This window comes from Drosophila serrata, unplaced genomic scaffold (genome assembly GCF_035046125.1).
Source record: "Drosophila serrata isolate PLE 108 unplaced genomic scaffold, ASM3504612v1 contig_184, whole genome shotgun sequence".
Taxonomy (NCBI): Eukaryota; Metazoa; Arthropoda; class Insecta; order Diptera; family Drosophilidae; genus Drosophila; species Drosophila serrata.
The window spans coordinates 709,357-736,772 of NW_028257082.1; the positions used below are offsets into that span (position 1 = coordinate 709,357).

The following is a 27,416-nucleotide window of genomic DNA, read 5'->3' on the forward strand; positions in this document are numbered from 1 at the left end:
AATCAAGACGGACCTACCGTTTACCACTGCTACGACCCCCACCGGAAACGCCCCCGCGGAAACACTCAGTCACGAGGGATGAGGAGGAGGGATGCTGGATGATACTTACGGATGATCCTTTGCGCTCAGAGCAACCGCCGAGGCAGTTGACCGACCGCTGACGCTGCGGCTGCGGCCGGAAACTGCTGGCGCCACCTGTTGCCGACGCAGGCGGGCGGTAGGTGACTCCGCGCAGCATTTCCGTTGAGTCCTTCGTCGAGTCGGGCGTGCCGGTCTCCTCGTCGTACTGATGAGGCATGCCCATGATTTGGTTTTGGTGTATTTATTGGCGTATGCAAATTCGAGTTCGATGGGAGTTTGGTTAAACACAAGATGATTTACATATTTAATTGGTTTTTAATTGAAATGGCAAATTACTTTCGCTGTTCCACACTCATTTTTCGTGTATGCATATGTATGTGAAGAGGTATCTGTGTGTGAGTGTGTGTGGCATGGCATGGTGGTTGGTTGAGTTTGTGGCCTTAGCAAAAATGTTAACATTTAGGTTTAGATTCAAGCATGCCACGGCAGAAAGGCAGCAGGCAATGGTCCGCCTTCCCCTCCGCCAACTGTTAAATTATAATGCGAGTTTCTGGGAAATTAATACACGCGATTGTGTTGATCCAAGAAAAAGCCAGAAAGCAAAAAAGTTTCTCAACAGAAAAGCAATAAGAGAGAACACTATAAAGAAAGGAAGGTGCAAGGGCAAGCGGTTAGGCTGCGTTGTTTTTCAACTGCAAATTGGGCAAAAGCAAAGTTTCATCTGCTGGGAACATTTCTCTTCTACTTTCTAATTGAATTGAATTATTATTTTTTTTAGTTTTGCTTTCCAATTATCCCCAAAGTGGTTGCCCATTGTATTGATTTTTAAATCGAGCAGACATTTTTAATGAGCTCTTAGCGCGCGTCAAAGCGGGGACAACCGCTTTTGAATAATTTAGATGGATTTTTTGGAAGCCAGAGTGTGGGTTAGGAGAAATTACAACGCTCTAGGCATGGCAAGCAAACTGCAATCAACTAATTAAAAGCCGCATGCAAACAGCGAAGGTAACAGAAACAGAAACGGAAACAAAAACGAAACGGAAACCAAATTAAAGCCGAAACCGGAAAAGCCAAACATGCAGCAGGCAGCAGGCAACAGGTCACGCAGGAGCAGGAGCAGGAGCAGGAATAGGAGCAACTCTGGGAGAGGGATTCAGCTACAACTACCCACTCCCAATATGGGGGACAACAACAACTACGACTAGACTACACACAGTTTACACACCACACATACAATTAACGGATTGGGAGGCCAGGCTAATGGGGCAGGCAGATGAGGTTTTGTATGAAGTGTGGTATTTTATTTTCTTTTCTTTTTCGATTTCGGTTTTCGATTTCTCGCTTCGAGGGGAACTCACTGCGTGCGTGTGCGTCAGGTCCAATGCAAACGCAAATCAATTGTTCAATTGGTACAACGGGTCGTATGTGTAATTTGTATGAGTAATTTCTCTTTTTGGCCTGATCTAAATGCTCACAGAACGCTGATTAAATCTGTCTGATTGTTGTCTTCCTAGCTCATGAGAAATGCTGAATGATGGCAAACAAAAAAATATATATTTGAACATAATCCAAAAAGTAGAGGGGCGATCGGGGCAAGGTCAGAGCTACGTACGTGAAAACCAAACGTAAAATGAGTAATCGGAACCAAAACTGCAATGGGAGTGGGAGTCGTAATCGGAGTCAGAATCAGCACGCTATGCTTTATATATTCGCATTAATATATATTTTTACAAGTGTGTATAAGTTGTGGTAAAGGGGTTAGTTTACTTTAGAGGGTAGCAAGTCGCTGCTAATGGCGTCAATCAAGCTTAAATGTTAGATAAATCTATGTATGTCTTTACCAATTCTGTACTTGTAAAAGTCGGAAGATATTATGTATATATATTCGGATATATATAGAGAGAGAGAGAGATCGAGAGAGGGAGTAAACGAATGCACTTAACGATATTGGATATATGTAAAACTTGATACCATGATGAACAGACTTCAGACTCAATGCAGTTAGTAGTAAAGCGTAAGCGTGTGATCGAAATTAGGAGACCAACTCAAGGATAGTGAAATCAGAAATAAGAAATTAAAAGCAAGGAGCAAGGATAAGGCCTCGTCTCCACTGGGATAACTCAATTCGGTAATTGGCAACTCAGGTTAACAAATCATTATCGCTTTCGGGTAATTTACTTTCGCTGTGTTTCGGTGTGTGTACCTAATCGCAACTCGGAATACGAATACGTGAGCAAGAGACAAGAAAAAGAGCTATTGTTAGAGTTATAGTTAGAGTTATAGTAGTTAGAGTAGAGTTTGAGTAGAGCTAGAGTAGAGCTAGAGAGATAGAGTTAGACATAGAGCAACAGAGAGAGAGAGAGATAGACAGGCTAGAGGTGTGGCGAGTGTGTGTGGAGTGAGCGTGGGTGTCAGTTGGGTTAGAAACAGATGTCCCTGCTCGGTCTTGAAGCTGAAGATGTCTTGGATCTTGAGGAGATTTGCTCATTGCTGTTTTGCTGTTTGCTGTGACTGGACTCACCGATGGACGCAAGCGCACACAATGTCTGCTGAAGGCGGAGAAGGGTCCCCATCTCTCGACCGGCGAGTTACTCACATGAGACGTGTCCGCGTTCGATGTGTCCTGGGTGCGGTAGATGCCAATCGGTATTTCGCAGGTCGTTGAGCAGAGCTTCTGGTACAGCCGCCCGTAGGTGCGTATCCACATGTCGTCCTTGGTGATGCGCATCTGCAGGATATTCGCGGAATGTCATTCTCTATCTCAGTTTCGAGTAAGTCTGCTGATTAGTGGCACTCACCGAGGTCAGAAAACCACTGCCCGGGGCCTGGTCGATGCCCAGCAGAAGCCTCACAAACGTAATCACATAGTCCTTGACAAAGGCCTGGTACAGCAGAGTGTCCAGCATGGAGGCACTGAACACGGCTCCGGCGGCAAAGGGCAGACGGAACATGTAGGAGATGTGCGACCCGCGCTCCTTCTCGCGCTGCAATAAAGTGAGCGGCAAATTAACCAAATGACAGCTGAAGGCTGGGGGCGGTGGCCAATGCGCTACCGACCTTTTCCATTTTGCTCAGGTGCAGGGCGTACTTGTCGTGGGCCCGGAACTGCATAAATCTCATGTTGGAACTCTGCGACAGCTCCGTGATGCTCTTGATGCTGGGGAAGAACCTGCAAGGGATGGCAGAGAGAGGAATCATCAGAATGCCGTGGAAATTCCAGCACATAAATCACACTCGCACTCACTTGAACATGTTCTGCACGGCCACAATGGTGTTGCAGTCGGAGAGGGAGTCCTCCTCGGCTGAGTTGGAGAGCTCTTTGTTGACCACCACCACGCTCTCGGCCAGCGTGATGCCAGCCCTCAGCAGATCGTCCAGGCAGTCTATCGATCCCAGCATCCAGTATACCTAGTCCAAAGGATTATTAAGTGTTAGTCATAAAAAGAGAGAGTCTTAAATTACCAATGGAAAGTAGGAAAGGGCATCCAGGAAGGCCACGTCCGGCCTGCGCTCTAGCAGCAAGATGATGGGATTCAGTGAAGTCTTCGACCTGAAGTGAGCTCTCAGCGGTATGATGAAGTTGTAGATCCCATTGGAGGCATAGTCCGCTGCCAGGATGATGGTCTTGTTCTGCCACTGATACTCCTTGGCATTCCGATAGCTGCAGTGCTCGCAGACCTATAAATGAGGTGTGATGGTGTTTCCCAATGAAATGGAATGGCCAGCAGAACTACCGGTGACATCTCTCACCTGAGCCAGCTGGAGGCAGCACAGAGGCTTCTTCTCCTTGAGCAGGTAGCAGAGCGTGGGGCTCACGCCGATGAAGGGCGACACGGGTGGAAAGCCCTTGACAATGCTGGAATTGCAGACAGATTTGGTTTAGCCACGACTCCTCTTCCCATTGGGGCTAGGGGCGGGAGCAGGATGTGGATGAGGATGAGGACAGCGGATGGCGGAGAGCAGATGGGCGGGATAGCTGCTCTGTGAGGGTGCGAGGGTGGCAAGCTAGGTGTGTGCTGGGACACGATTCAAACGATTCAAACGAATCAGCTACGAGGTACGAGAAAGGAGATTGAGTTTCAAGGGAGAAGAATGCAAACTACTGGCATTTCCAAAACATTCACTACGAATTAACAAATGGCTGAACTGAAAGTGTGATTTCCTGTCCTTCTTCTCCTGACAACCACTGCGGATGAGGGCGAACTTTTGGCCGCTCCCCGGGAGCGGACTCTGGAAATGAATGCACAATTGAAGCCGAAAGCAAAACAAAGGCAAGGCAAGGCATGGCAAGGCAAGGCAAGGCGAAAGCAGAAGCAAATGCAGATGAGATGAGGAGACCCAGGGCAACGTCAACGCAACAGCAATCACAGCAACGGAACAGTAACGAATCTCAAGTTGCTGCTCCGTTGGTCCAAGGTAAACGGCGGCGTCATTAAAAGATGTCCTGCGGCAGGCAAACAAAAGCAACAACATCAACAAGGAACCAAGGAACGAAGGAACGAGTAACAACGACAAGAACTCTTCAACAAATGGCATGTGTCCGCAGAATGGCGTGGCGCGTTTTTCCGCTCCCCTCGTCAGACTTACCAGGAGTAGTCGGCGACCCACACAGGACGCACCGGCCGACGCGTCTCTACGGAACTGCTCGACGTGAATGCCGTAGCCCCTGCTCCTGCTCCTGATCCTTCTGCTGCTGCCACTGCTGCTGCTGTCGTAGTGGTTGTGGTGGAGCAACTGCAGGAGCAGCAACGCTGCAATTGCCGCCTGCGAGCCGCTAACCTGGCCAAGGCTCCTCCACCCAGGCCCAGACCCATGCCCATGCCCGTTCCCATGCCCATTCCGGGCACACTGCGGCATTCACTGTCGCAGCTAAAGCTCTTCTTCATGACGCGCCTGCGCAACTGCGGCAGATACTCCTCTGCTAAGTCAATGGAATCACCAGTGGAGTCTCCAGCATATGGAGTAGGGTTAGGAGCAGCAGCAGCAGCAGCAGCAGCAGAACCGGCAGCGGAAGCGGATGTGGCAACAGTGGCATGGCAGAAGCTGCAACTGTGCTGATTCGAATCCTCCGAGGAGCTCATGATGAGCGAATAGGTGCGCGATTGGGGAAAGTGCCCGCCCAAGCAGCTGAGGCGAAGTGGTCGATTCTCGTTAGGTTTGATGTGTTCAGAGAGGGTGGTGGTTATATATGTAAGTAGTAAGTAGGGTCTAGGTGGAGGGGACTCTAGTGCTTAAATACAACATATACATTTTTTACATTCAGTTTGAATTCAGCAATCCTCAGAGATCGAGCAAAGATTCATAAAAAGAATGCTTATACGCAGCATATATTATCTTTGTTCTCGGACAAATCAGAGAAAGATAGAAGCTAGTAAGTTAAGCTATCTTAAAACACATGAACATGAATGTAATTTAATAGTGTGAAACTTAGCTAAGGGAATCAAATAATATCTATATTTTATATAAAGCACTTAAGTGATCCCCTCGGATTGCTGAAATCAGACTTGGATGGTCTATATACACAGATTCGGGTCGAGATTAGTTTCTTATGGAAAATAGGTCGCTAAGAAGTTACAGTTAGTGATACACATACGTGTTACAATCGGGCTGAGGACTAAACTATATATAGATAGAGACACTACACTTTTTAGGGGAGAGTGGTGGGAATCGGTGCCTCGGAATAGTGACAAAAGGGGAACATTAAGTAGGCTCAGATGGGCGATACTCACGCAATCTTTTCCGATGGAGAACGCCAAGGCATCTCGTCATCAATTTCATCATCACTCTCGTCGCCCTCTTCGCCATCGTCGTTGCCCGCGATGCTGAATGAGGATGAGGTGAACATGTCTGGCACGGGAAGGATCGAAGGACGTCTGCTACCTAGAGAGGAAGGATTTATATATCATATCATCCATCACTAACCACCTTATAGATTAACTGGTAAGAAACTGAGCTCACTTACCCCTCCGCTGGTTGAGCACATCCGGACTGAGCAGGTTCGGGTTGTTGGCAAAGGGCACGTCCAGGTGATTACCCGTTGTGGTCAGTGTGGCTGGCGTGATGCTCAGCGAGGTGCCCATGCCATGACCCACCCCAAGGCCACCTCCTGCACCTCCACCCGATCCACCGGCCATGCTCGGGGATCCCATTGCCTGGGGTGGCGGCGGCAGGGTTGTTGTGGTTATCGTCGTCGTTGTCGCCGCCGTCTGGGTCACCGTCGTGTCCCTGAGGTTCTGGCGGGAGTCCGAGATTATCACAGCCGTTGGATTATCGCCGGCTGGATGGGGAGAGCGGAGAGTGCAGTTAGTCCGCGTTAACTTGTCGATCAATATCCATTCTAATTACAACTACTTTGGCGCTTGCTTTACAGGATAAAAGGTCCACTAATTTCAGCTGAGCGAAAAAAGGTGACTATAAGAGACAGAGAGACAGAGAAAGAGCGAGCGAGCGGAAAAGGCGCAGTGAAGGCAGGTGGGAACAGGTGGGCAGAGTTGAGCGGAAAATCTACAGGGCAAACCTGGGGAAAACAACTCGTTAAAAGTCCTCGACAAGATTGCACTGGCCGGGAAACTTTCGGCAAAGTGATTAAGCTGCAACTTTGCCAAAATGTTGTCTTTCCCTGCCTTTGGCAATAGTTTTTGGTTACTTAATTACGGGGGCAGCAAGGGGGTGAGGGGTGGAGCGGGGGCGTGGGACATGGCTTAATTTAAGCGCACAAAACAAGCTTAACTATAAACTATTTCTACGCAGCTAATTTACACGAATTGTTGCGTGTGGCGGGAATATTATTTACATTGTTATAGAAATACCATCAAGACATCCAAGACACATGCGCACACACACAAACGCAAACGGAAACGGAAACAGAAGAGAGTGCAAGGACTGTCAAGAAGGACAACAAGAAGAACGGAAGTTGAGAAAGTGAAAAAGTGATGTTTGAGCAAAGACAACTACGAAACGTGTGAAAAAAAGAAGCCAAGTGAAAAATGAAGCAAACACCGAAAATAGTTTTGCGTAGTGAAAAAGCGGGGGAAAAGGATATGTCAGAGTCTAGGATAGGTGTGGTTTTTTAAGGGTGGACCTCAGTTATGTTTAAAATTGAATGAAGACTATAATATGTACCAGATGTTAGCCAATAGTTTTATATGTACAAAGAGTCAATCAAATGTTTTCTATGATCTTTTTTAAAATCTCTCTTCCCTTAAATCAACGTATTTTTGTAGGAGAGAATAGAATATCATTAAGGATTTAATAGTAGTACTGATAGTGTTAGTCTCAATTTATTACTTCAGATATATTTATTAGTCTGATTTTGTAATAGAAAATGGTCCACCCTAGGTTTAGTATTTGAATTATATATGTAGTATGCATTTGTGTCTCTGAGTGTAAGAAACAGGAATGCAGAAACGCTTTTTGATGGCAGCGGAAATGTGTGTGTCTCTTGACATGGGTAGCGGTGAAGAATGCGAAATACGTGGGGTATTTTATATTTTTGATATAAAGTCAGCTCAAGCTTGAAAATCGGGACAGCGAGAGATATAGCTTGGATATGTGAGCTGAGTTGGTTTTTTTTGTATATTTTCTTGTGTGTGAAGTGAAAAAGTGAAAGAACATGTTAAAAGACAAAAGGCGAAAGTAATATGTGTGTTTTGCTTCATTTTTTCTCAAAAGATGGGGTTTCTCTTGACTTGGTGGTGGAGTGGTTTTTATGTTTTTTTTTGGGGGGGTTTTTAGTATTTGGTATTTGGTATTTCTGGTGTCACACTCACGCACAAATAGTGATGCAAACTCGCCACTGTCTGGTGTTTGCATTGGCGGATGCGATTGCGGATACGATTTCGGATACGGATACGGTTGCAAGTGGGTGGTGCCGGCGGTGGTGCCACCACCACTATCGTAACTGGGACTGTGGGGCACACGCACACAAACAGACGGCACTGGTGGTGGTGCGGCTGCTGCTGCATTTAATGTTGCATTTATTGTTGCTGTTGTTGTTGATGCTGATAGTAATGTTGATGATGTGAAGGTTGTGCTAATTGTTGTTGCTTGTATTGTTGTTTTAATTGGACTTGTTGTTGTTGTTATTGGAGTTGTTGTTGTTGTTGGAATTGCTGTATTGTCGTTAGTTGAATGATGATGTTTCGTTATTTTTATATTTGCAACATTCAAACATACATTAACATTAAACGATATTGTAAGTAATTGTTAATTATTTTGTTGTAAACTTATGTCAAGAGTCACCCTAATCAAGTCAGTTTCGTCGAATTTCGATTGATAATGTTTTTATTGAAATTTGGAAATGATTAGATACATTTACTTGGCCAGACAGGCTACTGTCCTTAAGGCTCCTTAGTACTGATCTCTTTCAATCATATTATTCTCCTGCATTTTAATAAATTTTAAAAATCAAAATCAATTTGTGAAATTTCACGCAATTTGAAAGGCATACAGAATCGTATTTATGCCTAATCACAAACGGAAACGGAAGTCAGTCATATGAAGTGTGGGATTGGTGTAATGTTGTAACTATGTGTATGTGTTTGTGGGGTTATAGACGTAAGCTAACCTAATGTAATGTAATAAACCCCAAGTGTGGTCTAAGGCCAAGGAAAATATCCCTAGTCTACATTAATCTAAAACGAAACTAAGTTCCGGTCTAAAGGACATTCCCTTTGGGACACTAGAAGCGTGTTCTTGGACTTCTGGTAAATGTTTTCATATTTGTTATATAGTTGTTGCAATTTATTTTAAGGACAGCTAAAGATAATAAAGCGGTTAAGTTACTCCCTCGCAGGAAACATTAATTAACAAAATGAAACACAAACAAATTGATTTCGGGTGGAAGAGAAAGTTTCACAGAAAAACACAAGAAATCAAATCGGGCCAGGCGGATACTGTGATTAACGTTAATTCGAGGCAGACACACTGAAAGCGTTTTCGTTTCATTCAGACGAAACCAAACCAACTGAAAACTAAGGGGGGGAAAACTGGAGGGAAATCGACAAAGGAAAACTTTTAACTCAGCCTCAAAAATAAGGAAAATCGGATAAATAGAATAAGAGAGCGAGAGAGAGAGAGAGAGAGAGATAGAGCAAGAACTTGTTGCTAAATAAGGAAAGCTCATAATTTATATGTATATAGATATCATATTTATGTTCGTATGTAAACGGGTTTTATATAGTAAGTAGTTCCATCCATCCTTAAACGCTCGGACCTCACTCACACACACACTCACACACTCGCTTAGTTATGGAAAGGATATGGAGAAGGGTCTACCCACCAGTTGCAGCCGCTGGATGAGCGGAGGCGGAGGTGGATCCACCTCCCTCCTTGGCAGCTGCCGCCGGATCCGATGTTTGATTTTGATTAACGACAAATGCGGAATTCTCCTCCTTGGTGATGCTCATATAATAGCACGTGTCATCCTTTTTCATAATGTGCCTGGGCCCGGGGTTCAGCAGAATGGTATCCTCGTAGAATTCCGGCAGCTCCGCCGGACGCACGCCCACCAGGGCCACGCCATATCTGCGAAGGACATCGAGTTTCATTTCGTATGTATTTTAACCCAAATTCCGGACAGAATCCCATCAAGCTTAATACTCACTTCCGATGTGAATGGAAGCTGGCGTAGGTGAAGCTCTTGCCCTCGTACTCCCCGAAGAAGCGGCTGTCGCCCAGGACAATGTGGTAGATCTCATTGCCGGAACACTTGCCATACAGGCGGTGCCACTCCTCCGGACTCTGCTGGCCCTCCCTGCAGACACACACACAGATAGAGAGAAAAGTGGCTTTAATTTCGCGGTTCAAGTCATGAGAAATGCATGAGTCACGGCTCATTTTGTGACCTAATTAGTGTTCGTTGACATCTGATTAACGTGCCCTTTCACGGCTCACAGAAACTAAAAGCCGCATTTAATTGAAGGTTACCACAACATCTTCTTGCTACCTTTCAACTTTCATCTAATCTTCACACTTGCCGAGGGCCAGGTACAATTTCCTGTTTACCTTTGGCATGTCACAGTATCCGTTTAATTAAAACTGTCATCGGAAGTTGCATGTGAGAATGCAGGAGGGGGCAAAAAGTAGGAAACTAATCCTGTCGTTTGAAGTAAACTCATTAATTTTTAATTTACTTTCAGTCTTTAGAAGCTCTTAACCGCTTAAAAGGTGAATCTAAAATGACGATGTTAAACCCTTTAGTTTGAGTTAAGAGTGAATTTTATTTCCAGGGGAAGTGTAATAAAATTTGAAGACCCTTTGGAATTCGCACCAACTCTTGTCTATTTTTACCCCTTAGAACTCATTAAAATGATGGAAAATTGAAATCCAACTTGTCATAATAAACTGTAACTATTATTTTAATGGAAAAGCTAAAATGTTTCAGCTAAAATGAACTGGAATTGACTTAAATGTTGTGGCCAACTTTTCCCATTTTATTGTGGGGGAGTTCCCCTTTGTAAACGAATTGCGGCTCTCCCAGCCCGGCTTATGCAGTTACCCACTCGCCCACCTAAAGCTAAGCCAAATTAGCTGCCTCCACAAAAAAAAACATATACATAAAGGCCGCAGGAAAAAGTCTGAATGAGCAATCAAGCGGCTAGCTCCTCCGCCGGTGATGACGTGACGCATCCAAGCGAGCCGATGACGCACAACGGATAGAGAACTTTTTGCATGTGTGTACCGGGCCAGGATAACAGTTAAGAGTTAACAGTTGACCGGCCAGCGAGGATACAAAGATACGTGGGTAAGTGGATAGGAAAGTGTAGTTACGTACTGGCCGCGGGAGGTGTGGAGCAGCAGGGTGACCAGTGTGCTGGCGCCGGGACAGGTGCAATTGTTGGCCAGCAGGGCGTACTTGAACTCGTCCTCGCAGACCACGTGCTCCGCGAACTTCACATGCAGCTTGTGTTCCGGCCTGCAGAATGAGGGGAAATGGGAAATGGAATTTCCGCAGGATGTTCGATTCGTGGCATTTCATTTCGATGCGTCGATGGGTCGTTGCGTCGCATCGCGATTGGCATTTGCAAATAGCAGAAGAAATCGAAATTATTTAGGGCAGAACAAAAAGTGTATGTATATAGGGTAGGAGTAGAAGGAGCCTGGCAACCACCCACCTGAAAATCTGCACATACTGCGGCACATTCGGCGCAAAGTCCTTGACGGCCCAGGAGCGTAGGATGGTGTGCTCGTCGGCGGCCGTCTTGTCTGCATAGTTCCTGGCCGCCAGAATGAAGCACGCCTCCGCCTCGTTCATCCGGGCGCGTGCCAAGTCCCCATCCTTCAGACAGGAGCCCTGCAATGGCAATGCCGCGTGGGAATCCCCCACATTGGCCGTTACTCACGGTAACCAAGCCAGATTAGACCCAAGTCTCACCTGAATGTAGATGACACGCTGCGCCCAGATGGGCACCTGCAGGATCATCCGCATCGTTGTGTCCAGCTCCATGGGACTGAGGAGAACCACATAGAAGTCCTGCAGCAGCGGGTGGGCGTAGAACTCGTTGAGGAAGTCCATGATGGTGTCCGCATGGAGTGTGGTGGAGCACACCACCACATGCTTCTCACTCTGGGCGCGATGGGAGCTATAGCTGCCGCCCAGTTTCTGTCGCTCCATCCACGTGAAGGCCAGTTGTTCAAACTATGAATGCATGTCATCATAAATAATAAAGCCATTAAATATCGATGGAAAGTCTACAGCAGAACATTTCTTCTAAACATATTAAATGCCTGACTAACAAGAGTGACCCCTATATATACATATATAATGGAAATGACCTTTATCCTGTTTAATTCAATTCCAGGGCTTGAAATCAATTCAATTAAAGTGCGTGGGATTTTTTGTTTTCGTGGCAACATTTTGATCAAAACGCTTGCAACTTTATACAGTTTTTTTTTTATTTCGTTGGAAAGCCGACGTCCATGGATCATAAATTCTGCAGCATATTGACATGCACTACGAGCTTTTAGTGCTGGCAGAACAAAAGTCCTTCTCCTCCCGTTTCCAAAACTAGTCGCATGTCCAGGGAAAAGGTATAAAAACTGTTTTGATGGATGCTCTTGTTGTTTGCTATTTGGCGAAACGGCCAGCAACGGTCACTCATATTTCTAATGCTCTTTCTGAATGGGATGCTATCAAGGGATAATGTGCTGGACAAAGTACTTTTATTGCTTCCATTTATCACAATCTCTTGTATGTAAAGGCATTTCACATTCTCAGTGTATACAAATTGCTTTATCTATATTAAAAGTCTTAGGTTTGGCTAAACTCTGATTAAAATAACTCTTTTTGTTATTCTAGATTTGTATGATTTTTGAGTACGATTTCAACTGATTATCAACGATCCTGTCATCATATTTATGTGGCTTTGATAATCCCTAAACCTATCCATCATCGCAGGGTATACCCTCATCGTAATTCCAATGTCTTGATTTTTTCTAGCTTGTATTCCTCGATGGAATCCTTACTCTTCCTTCCGCTCCCCGTTCTTGTTCTGCGTTTGTTTTTGTTGATAAAACAATTGTTTGCAAATTGTTGAACATGGCAGTCAGTCACTCAGACGGAGAAGAAGAGGCGGGGTCACGGACAGACAGCGAGGGAACGATTCCCATCGACAGCATCACTCCCCCCTCACATTTATTAATATCGATTGATGGCCAAAGTCCTTCCATCTGCGCACACAGATGCAGATGATGGATGAGGATAAGGATAAGGATTGTGTCCTGGCTCATGGAGCATAAATATTTGATGTGGCTTCTTTGACCGGCCATAAAATGGCTTTCAAACGGAACTATTTGGCAATGGATACGCAGTATCCCAATCCGATCCCACATAAATTAGATCCCAGGACTTACCTGCGTGGGCAGCACAATGAGGGCGACACAAATCATGATGACCATGTAGAGCTGCGAGGGCCAGATATCCGGCACCAAGTCACCGTAACCCACTGTGGAGAAGGTCACAACCACATAGTAAGTGCTCTGAAAGAGGTTTAAATGTCGATGTCCAGCCCGCTGGAAGTGCTGAATGCCACAGACGCTAAAGAGAATACAAGGAAATTCGGTTTGGAAGCATTTAAATGGAGCGTTGAGGTCTTACCTGGTAAATACTAGACACAGCAAAGTGGCTGAGAGTATGGTCAATTGCTGGGAGAGCGCCGACTGGGACTTTTGCATGGCGCGATGAAGGTCATTCTTTAGGGGAAAAGCCATAGAAAACAACTGATTAAATCTCTGCAAAAGATATATTATTAAAGCCAACTCACAAACATATTCTCCAGCGATCGCTTGGCCAGCCAGCAATTGAGGAAAATAGGAATAAATAAATTGCGCAGCGGAGGATGAACGATCTGAATTTAAAGGATTAAAGATTAAAGTAATCTGATCTGACCTATAAATACTAGCTATAACTAACCGTTAGTGCAAAGGGTATTGTCGTTACTAATTCTAGTATAAAGTGAAATGAAAGTATCTGCTGCCAGATGTTTCCCTGCAAGTAAGAAATATACATTAAAGTCAAAGTTCCAGAGATCTACTTAAGATCTAGTTTCTCACCTTATAGCCTAGATATGTCAGAACCAAGGATTGCGTTAACGACACCATGGCGAGGAGGAGCTGCAGGACCCAGAGCACTGTCGGCCGATTCACCCAGAGTATGCCGTCCCAATTGATGATGGGGTTCTCCTGGAACTCCTCCTCCGTCAACTTGCGCGAAAGGATGAACTCCGTTTTATTGCCCACTTCGCAGCCATAGCTGTGAATAACGATTCAATCAATCAATCAATCATTGGAGACCTATTCTCTTCGAACTTACCATGTTATAAATGTTGGATTTATATCCAATATCACACGTATTATGTAGAGAACACACGACAGTAACTTAAGGAATAAATCGGCGATTCGTATGCGCAAGCCTTTTTAGGGATAGCAAATATGTATTATATGTATATATGTATAGAATGGGGAGGAAAAGCTTAGGAATTTGGGTCAGTTGAGTGAATTACAATGTCTACAAATGTTTGTTGTTAACCCTCCCCATATAGCCTCCCAAGACGAGACCGAGACCTGTGTTTACCTGTTCAATTATTTCGTTTCCAAATCAATATTTACTCAAGATTATCGAATTCGCCTTTGTAATGTCATTCGTTTGTCCGTCTGTCTCTGTGGGTTCGATGTGTATTTCCTTCCGTCCCCGTCACTAATCAAATTCAATTAAATGCCACCTTGTTGATTGTTGTAGTTAAGCTGAATATTTCAGTTAATGCAAAGACAATACTTACTTGAACGCTGATTCTTAATGAAATAGAGTTGCAGTCTTTCTTTGAATGTGTTTTCGTTCACATAGTACTCCACACGAACTCTGCAACGAGAAGAGGGAACGGAGGATGATTGAGCTCCTAAATTGACTTGTCGAACAAAGCCCCTCCGATAAGAACCCTTCTTCGCCGGCAAGCTTTTATTCCCGCCAATCGAATTTCCCTTCTTGTTCTCGTGCTCGTTGCACTTGACAATTGATGCGCTTACTTATCACATTAAGTGACGCAGCTGGATGCAGGTCCTTTACGCAGGAGCCGTACCAAGGTACTGAGAGAAATTCATAGAACTATGTTAAATAAAGTGAATGGTGATGAGATAAGGAAAACCATATTAATAAATGATAATGGAAAGGATAAAGGACTTGTACAGCAACCAACATGTACTTTGCAAATTTACTTTAGACTTATTTTGTAATAATAATAACAATAGTATGAGAAGTATGCAGAGATTAACCTGCAAGATACACAATTTAATCTCTACAAATACCACCCTAATTAGGGAGAGTATATGAAGAGATTTTATTAAGTATTCAAAGCAAAAAGGAATTATAAATAAGATTACCTTTCTTTGTAAGTATTTTAAGTAAGCTTAATAAAGGAGTTTCACTATTTTTATAAGAGTTTTTGTCTTTCAATATAAGCATACCCAAATCAAGGGTAACTTGAGCCCATTATATTTCCATTTTATATATATTTTAAGGATTTCCTTCATGTGTAAGTGGTTAGTGCGTGCAGCTAAGTATCCTGGAAGTACCAAAGAAATGTGGGGTGGAAAATTGGAAAAAGGGATGAGGGAAAATAGGGCAACAAGGAACCCGGCACACACGTGACTGCTTAGGCTCCACCCACAGCCTTTCAAGGACGAAGGGCGTCTGCCAGTTGCCCTGTGATAAAGCGGCGTGAATAAGTTTCCATCAAAGATAGTCTGCAGGAAGGCAATCGTATTGATGTGCTCCTTAACTAGATCAAAGGAAATACTCACACTTTTATCATTATACTATAGAAGCTACAGTCTTTCCAGGGTAAGTTATGCTCGACTACTGACTCCTAGGCAATATGCCTTTCCGAACTTATTCATACTTGGCTGCAGCTGCAACAGAGCTGCCTTAAGTGGGGAAAGAGTTTTACAATTCAAGCACCAGCACACATGGCGTATGAGCAACAAAATGCGAAGCTTACTCGTGTGTGTCAGTGTCTAAAGCTGAATATTTTTTATGCTCTGCTCGTGTATTGCATTAAGAGTCTCAGTGTCTGAATATTCAAAGTGGCGAGAAAACATTTGCGGGTCAGCCAAGAGGACACTTGACTGCACAAGACACCCGTTGCCTGGTTGCCTGGCTGCCTGACTGCATGGGCTTTAGTAATTAAAAGGGTGGCTTAAAGTGCAGACAAAGGAAACTCGAGCGAGATTCAATTAACTGCTGGCCACCTTTTTAGCCTTTGTTCTCGCCTTCTGTCCCAGCTCATTTAGGGTGTACTTGGCCACTCTGAATATTCATGTCAAGGTTAAGAAACCGAACGAATAGTTCAAGTGGCTCCCGGCACCAGAAATGGCACCTTGGGGGCCATTCCAGGACCAAGGACGATGACTGCCAGTGCTAGTGCGTGGCGAAATTAACGAGCGTGGCCCAAACCATAGCGCACACATTGTGGCAAGTGACCAATCAGTTATGGCCCGGCCAGAAGCCAGAAGCAAGAAAAATAGCAACCAAAAAGCACCATACAATCAACTCTGACCTGCCCTCGAAGGATATCTTGCCCTGCCCTGCTCTGCGGTTTGCTCCCCGGCGGAGCGTTCATTCCCCTCTCTTTTTTTCTGGCGGCCATTGAACGCGGCACAATCGCCGGCCAGCTGGCTATAACTTCTGGCCAAGACCCGCCGGAGAACGGGTCAGCAATCACTTGTCACTTGTGCGCCACTTTTCATAGCTTTAAGTCTTTAGTGGCAAGCAAATAAAATAAATCCCATTTGATTCCTCAAATATAAACTCACACATATGCAATCAAAACTATGAATTATTTGCATTTCGTTTGAATGCAAATATTTCCATAAAGGAAAATAATTGTGAAAACGCTGCAGCAAAGAAATGACTCTTTTACTGATTTGCACGCATCTGACTAAAATTATAATACCATCAATAATAAAACTAAAATTAAGAAAATTAATGCTTTTGTTGTATTGTAATTAAGTGAAGCTCTTTTTTACGACTTTGAAAATTTCACCTTTATCATCTAAATTAAGATAAGGTTAAGTGAATTTCTTTTTTTGCATTTTTATACATATTTAATTTACAAACTTTTCTAACTGAAATAATTGTCTAGGTGAAAACTGACCAGAAAAGTTGGCTTAAGATTTGAAATTGAATATGGCGCAATTAAAAGTTTTCAAACTTTGGCCTGAAGTTATAAATATATTCAATTAAAGCTGTCTTGGTAAAGATTTCTTCTATTTCTTTTGAGCCTTAAATTATTCTCATTTAAATGTACCCAAAAAGTTATCAAATTCGTACATAGAATCTACTTTAAATAACTCCATTTTTCATAAATTAAAGTTAACCTCCCCTTGTATGTATTATAATAATATTATTTACATCTTTAATATGAACTTTGCAACCGCAAATAATTGGATTTATACCCGCAGGAACTCACAAATTTGCCTATGTGAAGTTTTGAGCTCTACCCGTCAAGTTATGAACTTTTAAAGTAACCCCCAACTTGGACTTGGACTTAAATTGAGTCGCCTCTTGGTCCTCATGGTCCTGGTCCTGGCCTGGCTTCTATTTTTCTTTGCCGTGAAAGAGAGTGAGCCAAGCCGAGCTGAGCTAACGACAAATTGCACGTTAATGTGTTTTTGTTTTGCCATCATTTGATTATCCAGAGATATTGAGTTTAAAGCTCACTAAAATGGGCAAATGGGCAGCCCGCGGCGGGATGTGCTTAGATTGTTTTACCTTTATTGATTTTTGATTTGGCGCTTTTTAAGGAAAATTTGATTTAATTTCGTGTGCGTGGTGGGCTCAGGTTTCTGTCTTCTTCGTGTCGAGATTTGATTACAACTCCTTGATGAAATTGCGCTCGAAAGGAACGGCAGCGAAGCCCGGCAAATCAAAGGCCACAAAGGAGCTCTGGGAAAATGCCTAACATAACAAGGCCGGTGAAAGCGAAAGCAAAAGGTTTTCTTGTGTCTTATTTTTCGGCTGAATTGCCGTCTACACAATGGCCCATTGGCTAGGGATCACAAAGGCGGACAAAAGGACATCATTCAGGCCATGCGTGGTCTCAGGTACCCACAGATTGCATCCCAGGACTAAGGGACCTCCCTTGTTTTGTTCTCGGCTCCATGCATGTTTATTGCCGCGCTGATGAGGCGGCATTTCGTCATATCCCCACTGAAGTATCCATTAAGGAAGCTGCATTGATTGCTTCTCGTAAAACGACAAGAGCTTTCCGGGATATTCACTTATTTATGTCTGTGCAAATGACAACTGAAAGTAAGGACGGAATTCCTGAAATTACTCGTGAGAGGAATGCATTTTGCATCAAGCACTTCCGGCCCTAATTTCCACCTATTCAAACTTACAGAAATACTAATGAAATACTAATGGGGAAAATTCCCCAGGAATGAGCCCCTCCTACACCACCTAACTTCTTGATTGTGTGTGTATAAGCTTTTAGTTGAGACTCTGATTCGATTATGAATCGACGCCTGGCTGCCACTTTGACCTGTTAATGGCAATCACGCCGCTCAAATCGAATTTCCAATTGAGTTAGGACACACGGGGCGTATGCGCGATGTCCGCGATGCTCGGTGCTTACCTGGGTATTCGATCGTAGGAGTCCCACGAGGAGAGACAATTGTAGGACGAATTGCGACTATTGCCCGCCATATTGCATAATAGATGATCCATTGGCTCGAACCGCGACGCGACACGCAGCACTTTAATTAATTTCACGTCGCTCCGATCACTCTGTCAAATTGCGTTGCATTTTCGATCACCGACAACCGGAGGGTTTCACTGATATGTATGTATTGATTGACTCTTAAAGCCGTCACTGTACCGGGATGCCTTTTGGGAATATATAGTTGAAGATATAGTGCACTTTAATTCCAAAACACTTGGACAACTCTGGTCGCCGCGCTTCAACTCAACTTTAATCAAAATTGATTGCCCAGGCCGGGCAATTAATTTTGTTGTTTGAACACTCAATTGAGGACAGGATACATGGGCGAACAGAACACTGGCACACACACACTTATTTATAGCTTGTTTAACATGATTTTTTCCTTTCTTTATATTTTTTTTGTTGCTGCCCATGTGGGTGTTGTTGTGTGTTCTTTGGCCATTTAATAAATTTATTGCCCTAACGGCCATAGCCTTGAAAAGTGATGGGTGGAAGGAGGTGGGTCAAAGATAAACCAGCAGCGTTTCCTCATTTTGTCATTAAGCCCTGTTGTTATTTTTGTTTTTTTTTTAACACTTTTATTGTTATTTGCTACTATTTTTACAACCTCCCATGCATGGCTTTACATTATTTTCAACTTTCCTTTTCCATTTGCGCAATTAATTAAAACGCATGAATTGACTGGAATAATACTTCCTTCTCCACCCCATTTTCAATTGTTAATCCAGTATTCAATTGTAAATTCATACAATATTTAAGAAGCACGCAGCTTTGGCAGCCATTTTATTCATTTTGATTGCTTTTTAATTGCAAATTCATGTTCGCTGCGGTGTACGAGATTCGTTAAAGTGTCGTTACGGAAGTTAACAGAAACCAAGGACACACAATTCCTTCACTTGGCCCCACCAACAAAAAAAAGAGTCTATGAAATTTATTGCCTTTGACTTTCGCTGACAGACACAGAAGCCAAATCATTAGACGTGACCTGAGAAGTCTCGCTAAGTGACACATTGATAAATGATGAACTCAAGGACACTCTGCGGTCCATATCCCATTCAAAGGATTTGATTTGGTGTCTGTATTTAAGCTTGCTTCTCCCCATCCCCTTGGAATCTGTAATTTAAATTACTCGAGGACTGCCCTTAAGCCATCTGCTGCTTCGCTTTATGGCTTTCGGGTTTTCCAAGGACTTCAATTAAAAAATCCAAGAGAAATCTAAGAAAAACCTTAGAGAAATCTGTGAGAAAGACTTTTCCCTCTTTTACATTTATCTGTGAACTTTGAACTTTAGCCAGGACACTTACAGTTTCAACATTGCACTGATTGATTCACTTCTCGCTTTCTCAAGCTGCTCGCTCTCTTTAATGCAGTTTTTATTTATTTATTCCGTCTTTGAATGCAATTTGCATGGCAATGAGAATTACAAAAGACAATGACAAAGGTTTCCTTTGAATTATTTAGACTTTCGATGTGATTAATCGAAGTGCTTTAGTTGGAAATCTCATGCGTGCCGCGTATGTCGCTCGCATCAAGTATACGCCCTGTTGGCGGCCAAGTATCTGCTGGTAATGCCTCTGTGATGTGGCGCTTTTTCGTGGGCCGGGCAATTACAGTAATTGGCCTGTCCTGTGGTTAACACCTTTTTATGGACGAGACCCGAAACGGTGTGGGTCTCAGGGGGACCCCAGGTGACCCAATTTCGGAGCAGAAAGGGTGCGAAACTAGAAATTCGTTGGAAGCATAACAATATATAATTTTTATTAACCAAATGTCGCGACAATTGTGGGGGATGTTTTTGGGTAAAAATCCATAATAAAACATTTAGGGATATTTTTATACTGACCATAATCATCATATAATATCAAAGCCTTGAATTATTATGAATGGTGGTGGCCCAGTTTGGTTTAATTCTATGCAATTTCTAATGTGCTTTCCTAATATGTTAACAATGCAACCTTTACTTGTGTGTCAAGGAAGTACTTTGAGTGTTCTTTCTCAAGTTTATTTTCGGTTCCCGCATGTGGGTTAATTTTAAAACAAATGACGACGGTGTGCTCTGGTGTGTCGCTCTGTCTGCCCGTCTGTCTCACAGCTCATTAGGTTTATCGATTGCCCGGATCGGAGCAGTAGTCTTGGTACCCTCGGCAGCCAGGGTATCCTTGGCGGCAGACAGACGACAGGAAAGGGGGAATGCTCCCATTCGGATGTGGGGAATCGTGTGTGTGTGCCGCCAAAATGTATGCAAACATTTGCATTAACACTCGACACATGATTTGGACCGCCCAGGATGCCGGAGTCCTGCGAGATAGAGCCGTTCTCGTAGCTGCTTGGTGCGTTGAACTGGCAGCTCGCAAACAAATCAATTTGGCTGCATAAAATTTAAATATTTTGCTAGAGAGCCACGCTTTTGTTTCATTGTCCAGACAGCCTGGCTTTGTTTGGCCCATTCGGGAGCTGGGCGCTAGGTCTGTCTCTGATGCTGCTGGCATTTGCATAGCAAAAATATCTTTATTCATTTTGGTGAGCGAAGCGAATAGAAATTGGTAATCCGGTGACCTTTGCTCCTCGCAGTTTGCCCGCTGTTCGTACGGAAGGAAGTCCAAAGACGTCACAGTTCATGAACTCTTTTTCGGCAGTTCCCAGGGACCCCGCTCGTTGCTTTTTATGATTCCAGCTCGGAGTTTATGCCCTGCCTTTATGTGCAGCATAATAAACTTGATGTCTGAATCGCTTAAATTGAGTGAAGGTCGCATTTTAATGGGCTTGTATCTTGATTGCACACACACAGAAAATCCGACCAACAAAATATGATGGGATCAAACGTATCCCGACCCACGCCCACTCCTCTAATGCTGCACATTTCAGTGGCCTGGAATGGTTACCGAAAGGGAATGGGAATGGAAAGGACTTTGATGTGTTCTAAGCATCGGTCCACCGGAGCAAACCTAAGTTGCACTCGCATCAGCCCAAATTAGCCTTACAAAATGCCTTTGAGAGGCGGCACAAACATATTGCCATTTCCCACGCGATCGAGTCATTCACGGTTTCAAAATAACCAGGCATTTCTGTATCATATTCAAGGGGTATGATTATGGTATATGGGTTTCTTAAAATACTTTGTTGCTGCTTGAATATCTTGAATATTAACTTTTGGGAATCAAAACCTTTTATATTCTTACAAAGCTAATACTTTAGAGAAGCACAATTATAAGTAATTAGAGTAATAAGGGAAGTTTAATCATCAGGGCACTCTCTGAACTAAATTAGTAATTTCCTCAGAAAAAAAAGAAAACCTAGGGTACATTTTTGTAAATATCCTTTTAATAGATTCCCCAACTTGTTGATGAACACAAGTATTTCAGTTGTTATTGCGTGTTCATCCTCTATACGAGTGAATGTTGGCACGCGCCTGCAGGACGAGAACGAGAGTGAAGGCAAGGGAAAGTGAAAGAGACACCATGGAGCCAAAGGAAGAAATGTACAGAAAGGACATGGGGCCGGAGACAGCGGCACGCCTTGGCTGTCGGCCAACAAACAAGACAAGAGAAGAAAAATGCGCAACAGTTTAAAAAGGAGGCGTCAACCAGCAGGACACGACATGTCGGAGCAGAAAGGACAACAAAATAGCTAACCGAAGGCGGCAAGGACGACCGAGGAGCAGACAAACTGTTGCTGGCTGTTGCTTCCCCTTTTGGCTTAGCATATTTAATCGTGCGGAAGCAATCGATTGCCGTTAAATGGGGGGCAATTTGCCCCTAATGACGTCATTACATGCAACAAGCCATCGACGGAGGCCCTGCTGGCCAAGAAGAAAGAAAAGGCTAACAACCGCGCCAGCAGCCCCCTCGGTTCATAAATCAATTTTCCTGTAAACTTGGCCAAAACCGCACGCGACCTTTTCTCAGGCAGGCGAGACCACACACAGAGCAGAAATTGACATTAATTTATGGAAAAGGTTATATGTACATTACTTTAATGAAAACTATAGTTCATATAAATTAGCTTAGGGATAAACATAAAATATAGTTTTAATATATTTATATTACATTTTATATACTTCTTAAAGATTTTTCTCTGTGCAGCAGCCACCTCACAAAAAAACTCGAGTACGCAAAGCGTATTTATCACTTGGCCAGCTTAATGGCTCCCGGGCCAAACAAAAGCGTATTACAAAGCGTTTAGCATGTTGTTTTTTGCACTCCTCTTCCCTGCCTCTTTTGTTTTTTTTTTTTAACATTTCTGTTGATCCCTCTTTTGTGGTCTGTACATGCGTGTGTGCTGATGGCCAGGCCAAAACAATAAAAGTAAAAGCGTTAAAAGAAACGAGCTGGCCGAAAGGTGAAGTTAGTCCTGAGGCTTAAGTGAGTCCTGATGAACTACGGGCCAAGATGAAGTCATAAAAGAGTGAATAGGAAAGCGAATGAGTTGATGGGACTATATTAACAATCTGAAGAAAAGAGCTTAGGGCAGCAAGCAGGCATTATTAGCCTCGTTTTTCTTGGCCATTTCAGATGTTGTTTTTATATAAAATAACATAAATTACAAGAAAATACTAAGTTTTTGTTTGTTATATTATAAGTAACTTAATATTATTCTAAGTTTGAGTATCTACTTGGCTTAAAATTACTTTGTAAAAGTTATTAGTTTTCTTTAACTAATTTGTTTTATTATATGCTCCTAACTATCACTAAAAATAATAATTGATAAGCAAACTAACTTCACAAAGTCTACAGAAATCCAATTAGAGACAAAAAGTTTCGGCTGACGTTAATAATTTATTAACAAATTCCTGAGAAATTTCTCAATTAGTCTTAGTCCTTTTCTATGGAAGCAAACACCGCTTTCTTTCACCTTTGGCCCAAAATTGACTTTTGTTTAACATTTTCCCCATGCACCTGCTCCCTTCTCCTCCTTATTACCTTCCCGACCACTTTCTTTATTTACCCACCTCCTCCTCCTCACTCCCGCCCACCATATTTCTTGGCCAAATGTATGCAAATAGAAATGTCGCACATATTTCATAATTTTCATATTCTACGTTGCGAAAAGCAATTTGCATTTGCCTTATTTGTTGTTCCTGCTGTTTTTCGGAGCAAATTGGTTGCCATTTCTGTTTATCATACATGGGTAAAATTCACCGAGGGCTCTGTGTGAAATGGGAATTATGGGCCAAATTAGCTTATTTGACATTTCAGAGTGCAAATATTTGGAAAAGTTCGAACGGGAATGCGGGTGTGGGTGGGTGTGATTCGGTGGAAAATGGTTGGAAAAGTCGCTACGCATTTCATGCCCGACTGCAGTCAATCGGAATTGATGGAGCTTTAAGATTGTGCGGTTCGCCCTGAGTGGGTATTTCATTTATCTGCAGCTGTCAGTTAATTTCCGTTCAAGTAGCCATTAAAACAATCATGACGCCGCTTAGGCAACGCTCACACACACACACACACACTGTCGCACTCACAGGACGAAATGAGGGACGCCGTCGCCATTTTTATGGGATGCCATTAACAGCTTGTTGTCGCAGCAGCCATTTAATAATGGTAAAATGCTAAAAATGGCACAAATCCAAGGGAAATAACTCAATTACACGGTCTCTCTGCCAGTTCCAAAGCAGGAGCTTTAACTCTGACTCCATCTCCATCCTCTGGTTAATTAAAGACTCTACCCCAACTTATTCTCCTCCTTCTTCCCTTTGATTATTAATATTGAATCCAATTAATCTTCTCCATTTGACTGAGACTCCTCCTGCGACTTGGGGGGCAAGAGCCACAATATGTGGCGCGTGTCAAGTTATCATAAATGATTTCGACTTGTGGAAAGTTTGTCAAAAACTTTTGCAACTCGCATCCATGTTTTGGCCCCTGTCTGCCAAGTCAATTTGCTGGCAAAGACTCCTCTCTGAATTGCCGCAAATTTTCAACTCTACTCTACCATGGTTTTGGCAGTCTTGAGCAGGAGCAGCCGGAGCCCAGTAATCCCCATCAGCCAGTGTCGTCTGATTAGGTGCTGCCGTCTTGGCCCGGCTAATTACAAAACTGTCTGGCTTTAAGACGCCTAATTCGGTTTAACTTTATGGAAATCGAATCTAATTTGGGACACTTCTTTGTTTGTTTTGGGTGATTTTAATTGGATTATTTACGTTGATAAAAGGTTTTTATTTAGTATTTTTAATGTTTTTTTTTTAAGATTTTATAGTACAAGTGTTTAACAAAAAAGAAACATTTTTCGAAGTATTCTTAGACACATTGTTTCTTGTTTTGTTCTTTCTTCTTTCTTCCATTTTTAAGTCATATGTTTGAAAAAATTACTTTGGTTAGATTTTTGTATTATAAAATAATAGTTTTTCTTGAATTCTTTTATTTATAAAAAGTTATAGATGTTTTTTAAATATATTTTGTTACTTTTTTAGTTTTTTAAGTTTGATTATTTTTGTTTCGAATTGTTATTTAGCTCAAGTTGTTGGTAATTATATAAATATTAAATTGTTGAAGATACATTCTTTTTTGTAGCTTTGATTTATCGATTATTATTTTTATAAAAAATTGTATTTTATACTTTTCACTCTTCTATTTCTATTTCTTTACTTTTTAAATACGCTTCAAAATTACTTTTCGAACGTTTCGTTTTGAATTTTGCTCGCGATTGTGGCGTTTGTGCGGCAGGCAAGGATACGCTCGCATCGGCACTAGGATAAGGACTAAAGGCGAGCCGAGGGCCGAGGACTCTGCAAAAGGAAGTGGCGCAGGCTCGGAAGGCGAAGCGGAAACAATGAAACCCACCACTATGGTGAGTTCCTAGGGCGCCAAAAATAAACAGCTGCGGAGCCGGTAGCCGTTATTGTTTACATTTTCCTACTTTGGAGAGAGCGGGGAAAAGCGGCGAGATAGCCGGGAAAAGCTCCGAAGAGAGAGCTGGAAAAGCGCCCAAGGACAGACTGCTAACAGAAAGCTTTTCTTCACTTGCAGCAGCTTTCCTCCAGTTAACTGAAATTCAAATCCTTACTGTTAGCCGGGAAAAACTGCATAAATTAATTGCCAACATGTGAAGCAAAATTCAATTAAAACTTTCTATTGACAAATTAGCATGCGAAATGGTGGAAAAACGCCATGATTGGTAGGAGAGGAATCTGGGCAATCAGTAAGGATTAGGATGTCCTTGAGGCCAGGTGGCGGGGCCCTTGAGGAACACACCCACACACACAAACACTACCTGTTGGCAGGCTGTTATAAATCCAGTTCCCTCAGGTCGCACGGCCGAGCAATTTACCCTTAGGGAGCCCCGCCACATCCTGGCTTATTCCGGCACCCCAGGCCCGGGGGCATCAATCATTCTGGAAGGCAACCGTTTCATTTGGTGGGCGAGTCAATCTTGTGAGCGCCACCTTAACCAATTACCTAACCGCAGATGAAACTGAAAGGAGAAAAAGGATGCGGGGCGCCCCACCTTTGTTTGTGCCGCAGATAAGACTTGCCACAAACATTCCGGCCCTAAGTTATGCAGAGCGACGCACTCGAGCCTAACCCAACTGGAAACGGATCCGGGTACGGGTGCGGTAGTGCCGAGTTCATAAAATATTTATTTATGCGGATGCTGCGGCTCGATCTGAGGGCCAAGGACCCACGACCAACGACTGATTGAAATGGCGAACGAGTTCATTTGTATGTCAGGACGTCGTCTGTCTTCTCATTTGTTAAACGTTTTGTGCGGCTGACGACGTCGAATGCATATACATATGTATGTATATGGCACATATCCCCCTGTATCGCCTTGGATTTGCGCAATAATCAATCATAATGAATGGTTCCGGGCAGGTGGGGCAGGTGGTATAAGATTGAAAGGGTCCTGCTCCCACATATGAAAGACCAATTGCCGGTCCTTAAAGTTGAGAGAAGTGGAAAGTTTTTCTCTGGCCTTAAAGTTTCCAAACTTGAACCCGACTCAGATCCTGACACAGCATTTATATTTATTGTCTTCCAGCCATTAAAAGGGCAGGAGCCAAAACATTTCCTCCAAGTCATAAATGCATTGAACTTGACTCCAAACTCTGGAGAACCCAGAGTTTGTGGGTTGAAATTGTTGAAAGGGTTTGTCAGGAAATTTTAAAGAAATACATTTGTTGATAGTTTTAGCGGTACTTCTTAACAAAAAATGATTTTTGGAAATGTATAAGAAAGAATACTAAAATTATTCTAGTTTTTTGTGTAATGCAAATATCATATACTTATCTACTTGTCCTTGTTTATTATCTGGTATCAATAGAATTAATTACCTGCAAGAAAAGAATATAAGCTCCATTATAATTCCAGAAAATAATAATAGCATTTGTAGTTTATAGATTTATTCTCGGATCAAAAATTTATACTATAGATCTGGATTTCCCGTATGGCTATTGTATGCTCTTTATATTGAAGGACTCTGCTATTGAAGCTGGCAACGTCGGCATGTGCACATAGTTTGGTTTATATTATATATTTTCATTTAACTTCTATGGAATGATTTGTTTGTTCGCTATATCCAAGGGTCCTGCGTTATCAAGGATCGCAGCGTCGGCATATGAACATGCCAAACACTACGCCCAAGCCAAAAATAATTATATAAGCCATTTTGCTTACTAGAAAAATAAAATATACTTAAATATCTAATACAATATTGAATACAAACTACTATGGAAACTTACACGAGTATTCTTGGCAATAAGAAAACCAACAATTCCTCCCACAATAAATGTTATAAAACGCTGCATATTTGCCTGGGAAAATCCGATCTCTGAGATTTTTAACTACAAAATTTTTAGTAATTTCAAGTTGAAGGCTTAGTAGAAAATGACTAAAGGAATTTAGTCAAGAGACATTTTGTTAAATTAAAGCCAAGGCCTACTGTTTTGCTAAAAAAATGTTGGATAAAATAAATGTACCTATTATACTAATTATTCTGGAGAGCTCTTGTTTATTTTTAATCGTTGAATCTGTGAATGGATATGATGATATGATTTTTAACCTCAGGAACTGCCCCAAAAGCATTAAACTATCTTTACATTTTTATATTTCTTTTATTTATAATTTCTTCATCATTTTCAGTAATTTTGCAGGTATTGTTGGTGAAGTCAGCATTGTCGGCAAC

General features: G+C 42.7%; 1 protein-coding gene and 1 long non-coding RNA gene across 49 annotated transcripts in view; both read right to left on the bottom strand.

Moving 5' to 3' along the window:
• Positions 1–27,416, bottom strand: part of SLO2 (slowpoke 2) — a 101,687-nt gene that overhangs the window by 4,091 nt on the left and 70,180 nt on the right. For 10 of the 48 annotated variants that reach the window (XM_086827786.1, XM_086827771.1, XM_086827773.1 and 7 more), the window contains 22 exons: positions 14,358–14,437; positions 13,892–13,991; positions 13,633–13,831; positions 13,493–13,567; positions 13,344–13,427; positions 13,178–13,272; positions 12,934–13,117; positions 11,456–11,719; positions 11,196–11,374; positions 10,856–10,996; positions 9,686–9,835; positions 9,362–9,606; positions 7,851–8,192; positions 6,044–6,358; positions 5,811–5,961; positions 3,832–3,937; positions 3,544–3,759; positions 3,326–3,489; positions 3,139–3,250; positions 2,880–3,065; positions 2,603–2,809; positions 110–286 (listed from right to left, as the gene is read on the bottom strand). In XM_086827786.1, coding sequence (XP_086683912.1) covers positions 110–286; positions 2,603–2,809; positions 2,880–3,065; positions 3,139–3,250; positions 3,326–3,489; positions 3,544–3,759; positions 3,832–3,937; positions 5,811–5,961; positions 6,044–6,358; positions 7,851–8,192; positions 9,362–9,606; positions 9,686–9,835; positions 10,856–10,996; positions 11,196–11,374; positions 11,456–11,719; positions 12,934–13,117; positions 13,178–13,272; positions 13,344–13,427; positions 13,493–13,567; positions 13,633–13,831; positions 13,892–13,991; positions 14,358–14,437 — 3,772 coding nt within the window. Of the gene's footprint in view, positions 1–109; positions 287–311; positions 1,732–2,602; positions 2,810–2,879; positions 3,066–3,138; positions 3,251–3,325; positions 3,490–3,543; positions 3,760–3,831; positions 3,989–4,668; positions 5,209–5,810; positions 5,962–6,043; positions 6,359–7,850; positions 8,193–9,361; positions 9,607–9,685; positions 9,836–10,855; positions 10,997–11,195; positions 11,375–11,455; positions 11,720–12,933; positions 13,118–13,177; positions 13,273–13,343; positions 13,428–13,492; positions 13,568–13,632; positions 13,832–13,891; positions 13,992–14,357; positions 14,438–18,209; positions 18,461–24,880; positions 24,996–27,416 lie in introns of those variants that run through there. The other 38 variants (XM_086827796.1, XM_086827791.1, XM_086827792.1 and 35 more) reach the window with 19 other exon arrangements.
• On the bottom strand, positions 26,618–27,179 carry LOC110191678 (uncharacterized). The gene is made up of 2 exons (XR_002320040.2): positions 26,974–27,179; positions 26,618–26,907 (listed from the first exon to the last, which is right to left on the bottom strand). It is a non-coding gene; the product is annotated as an uncharacterized LOC110191678 (long non-coding RNA).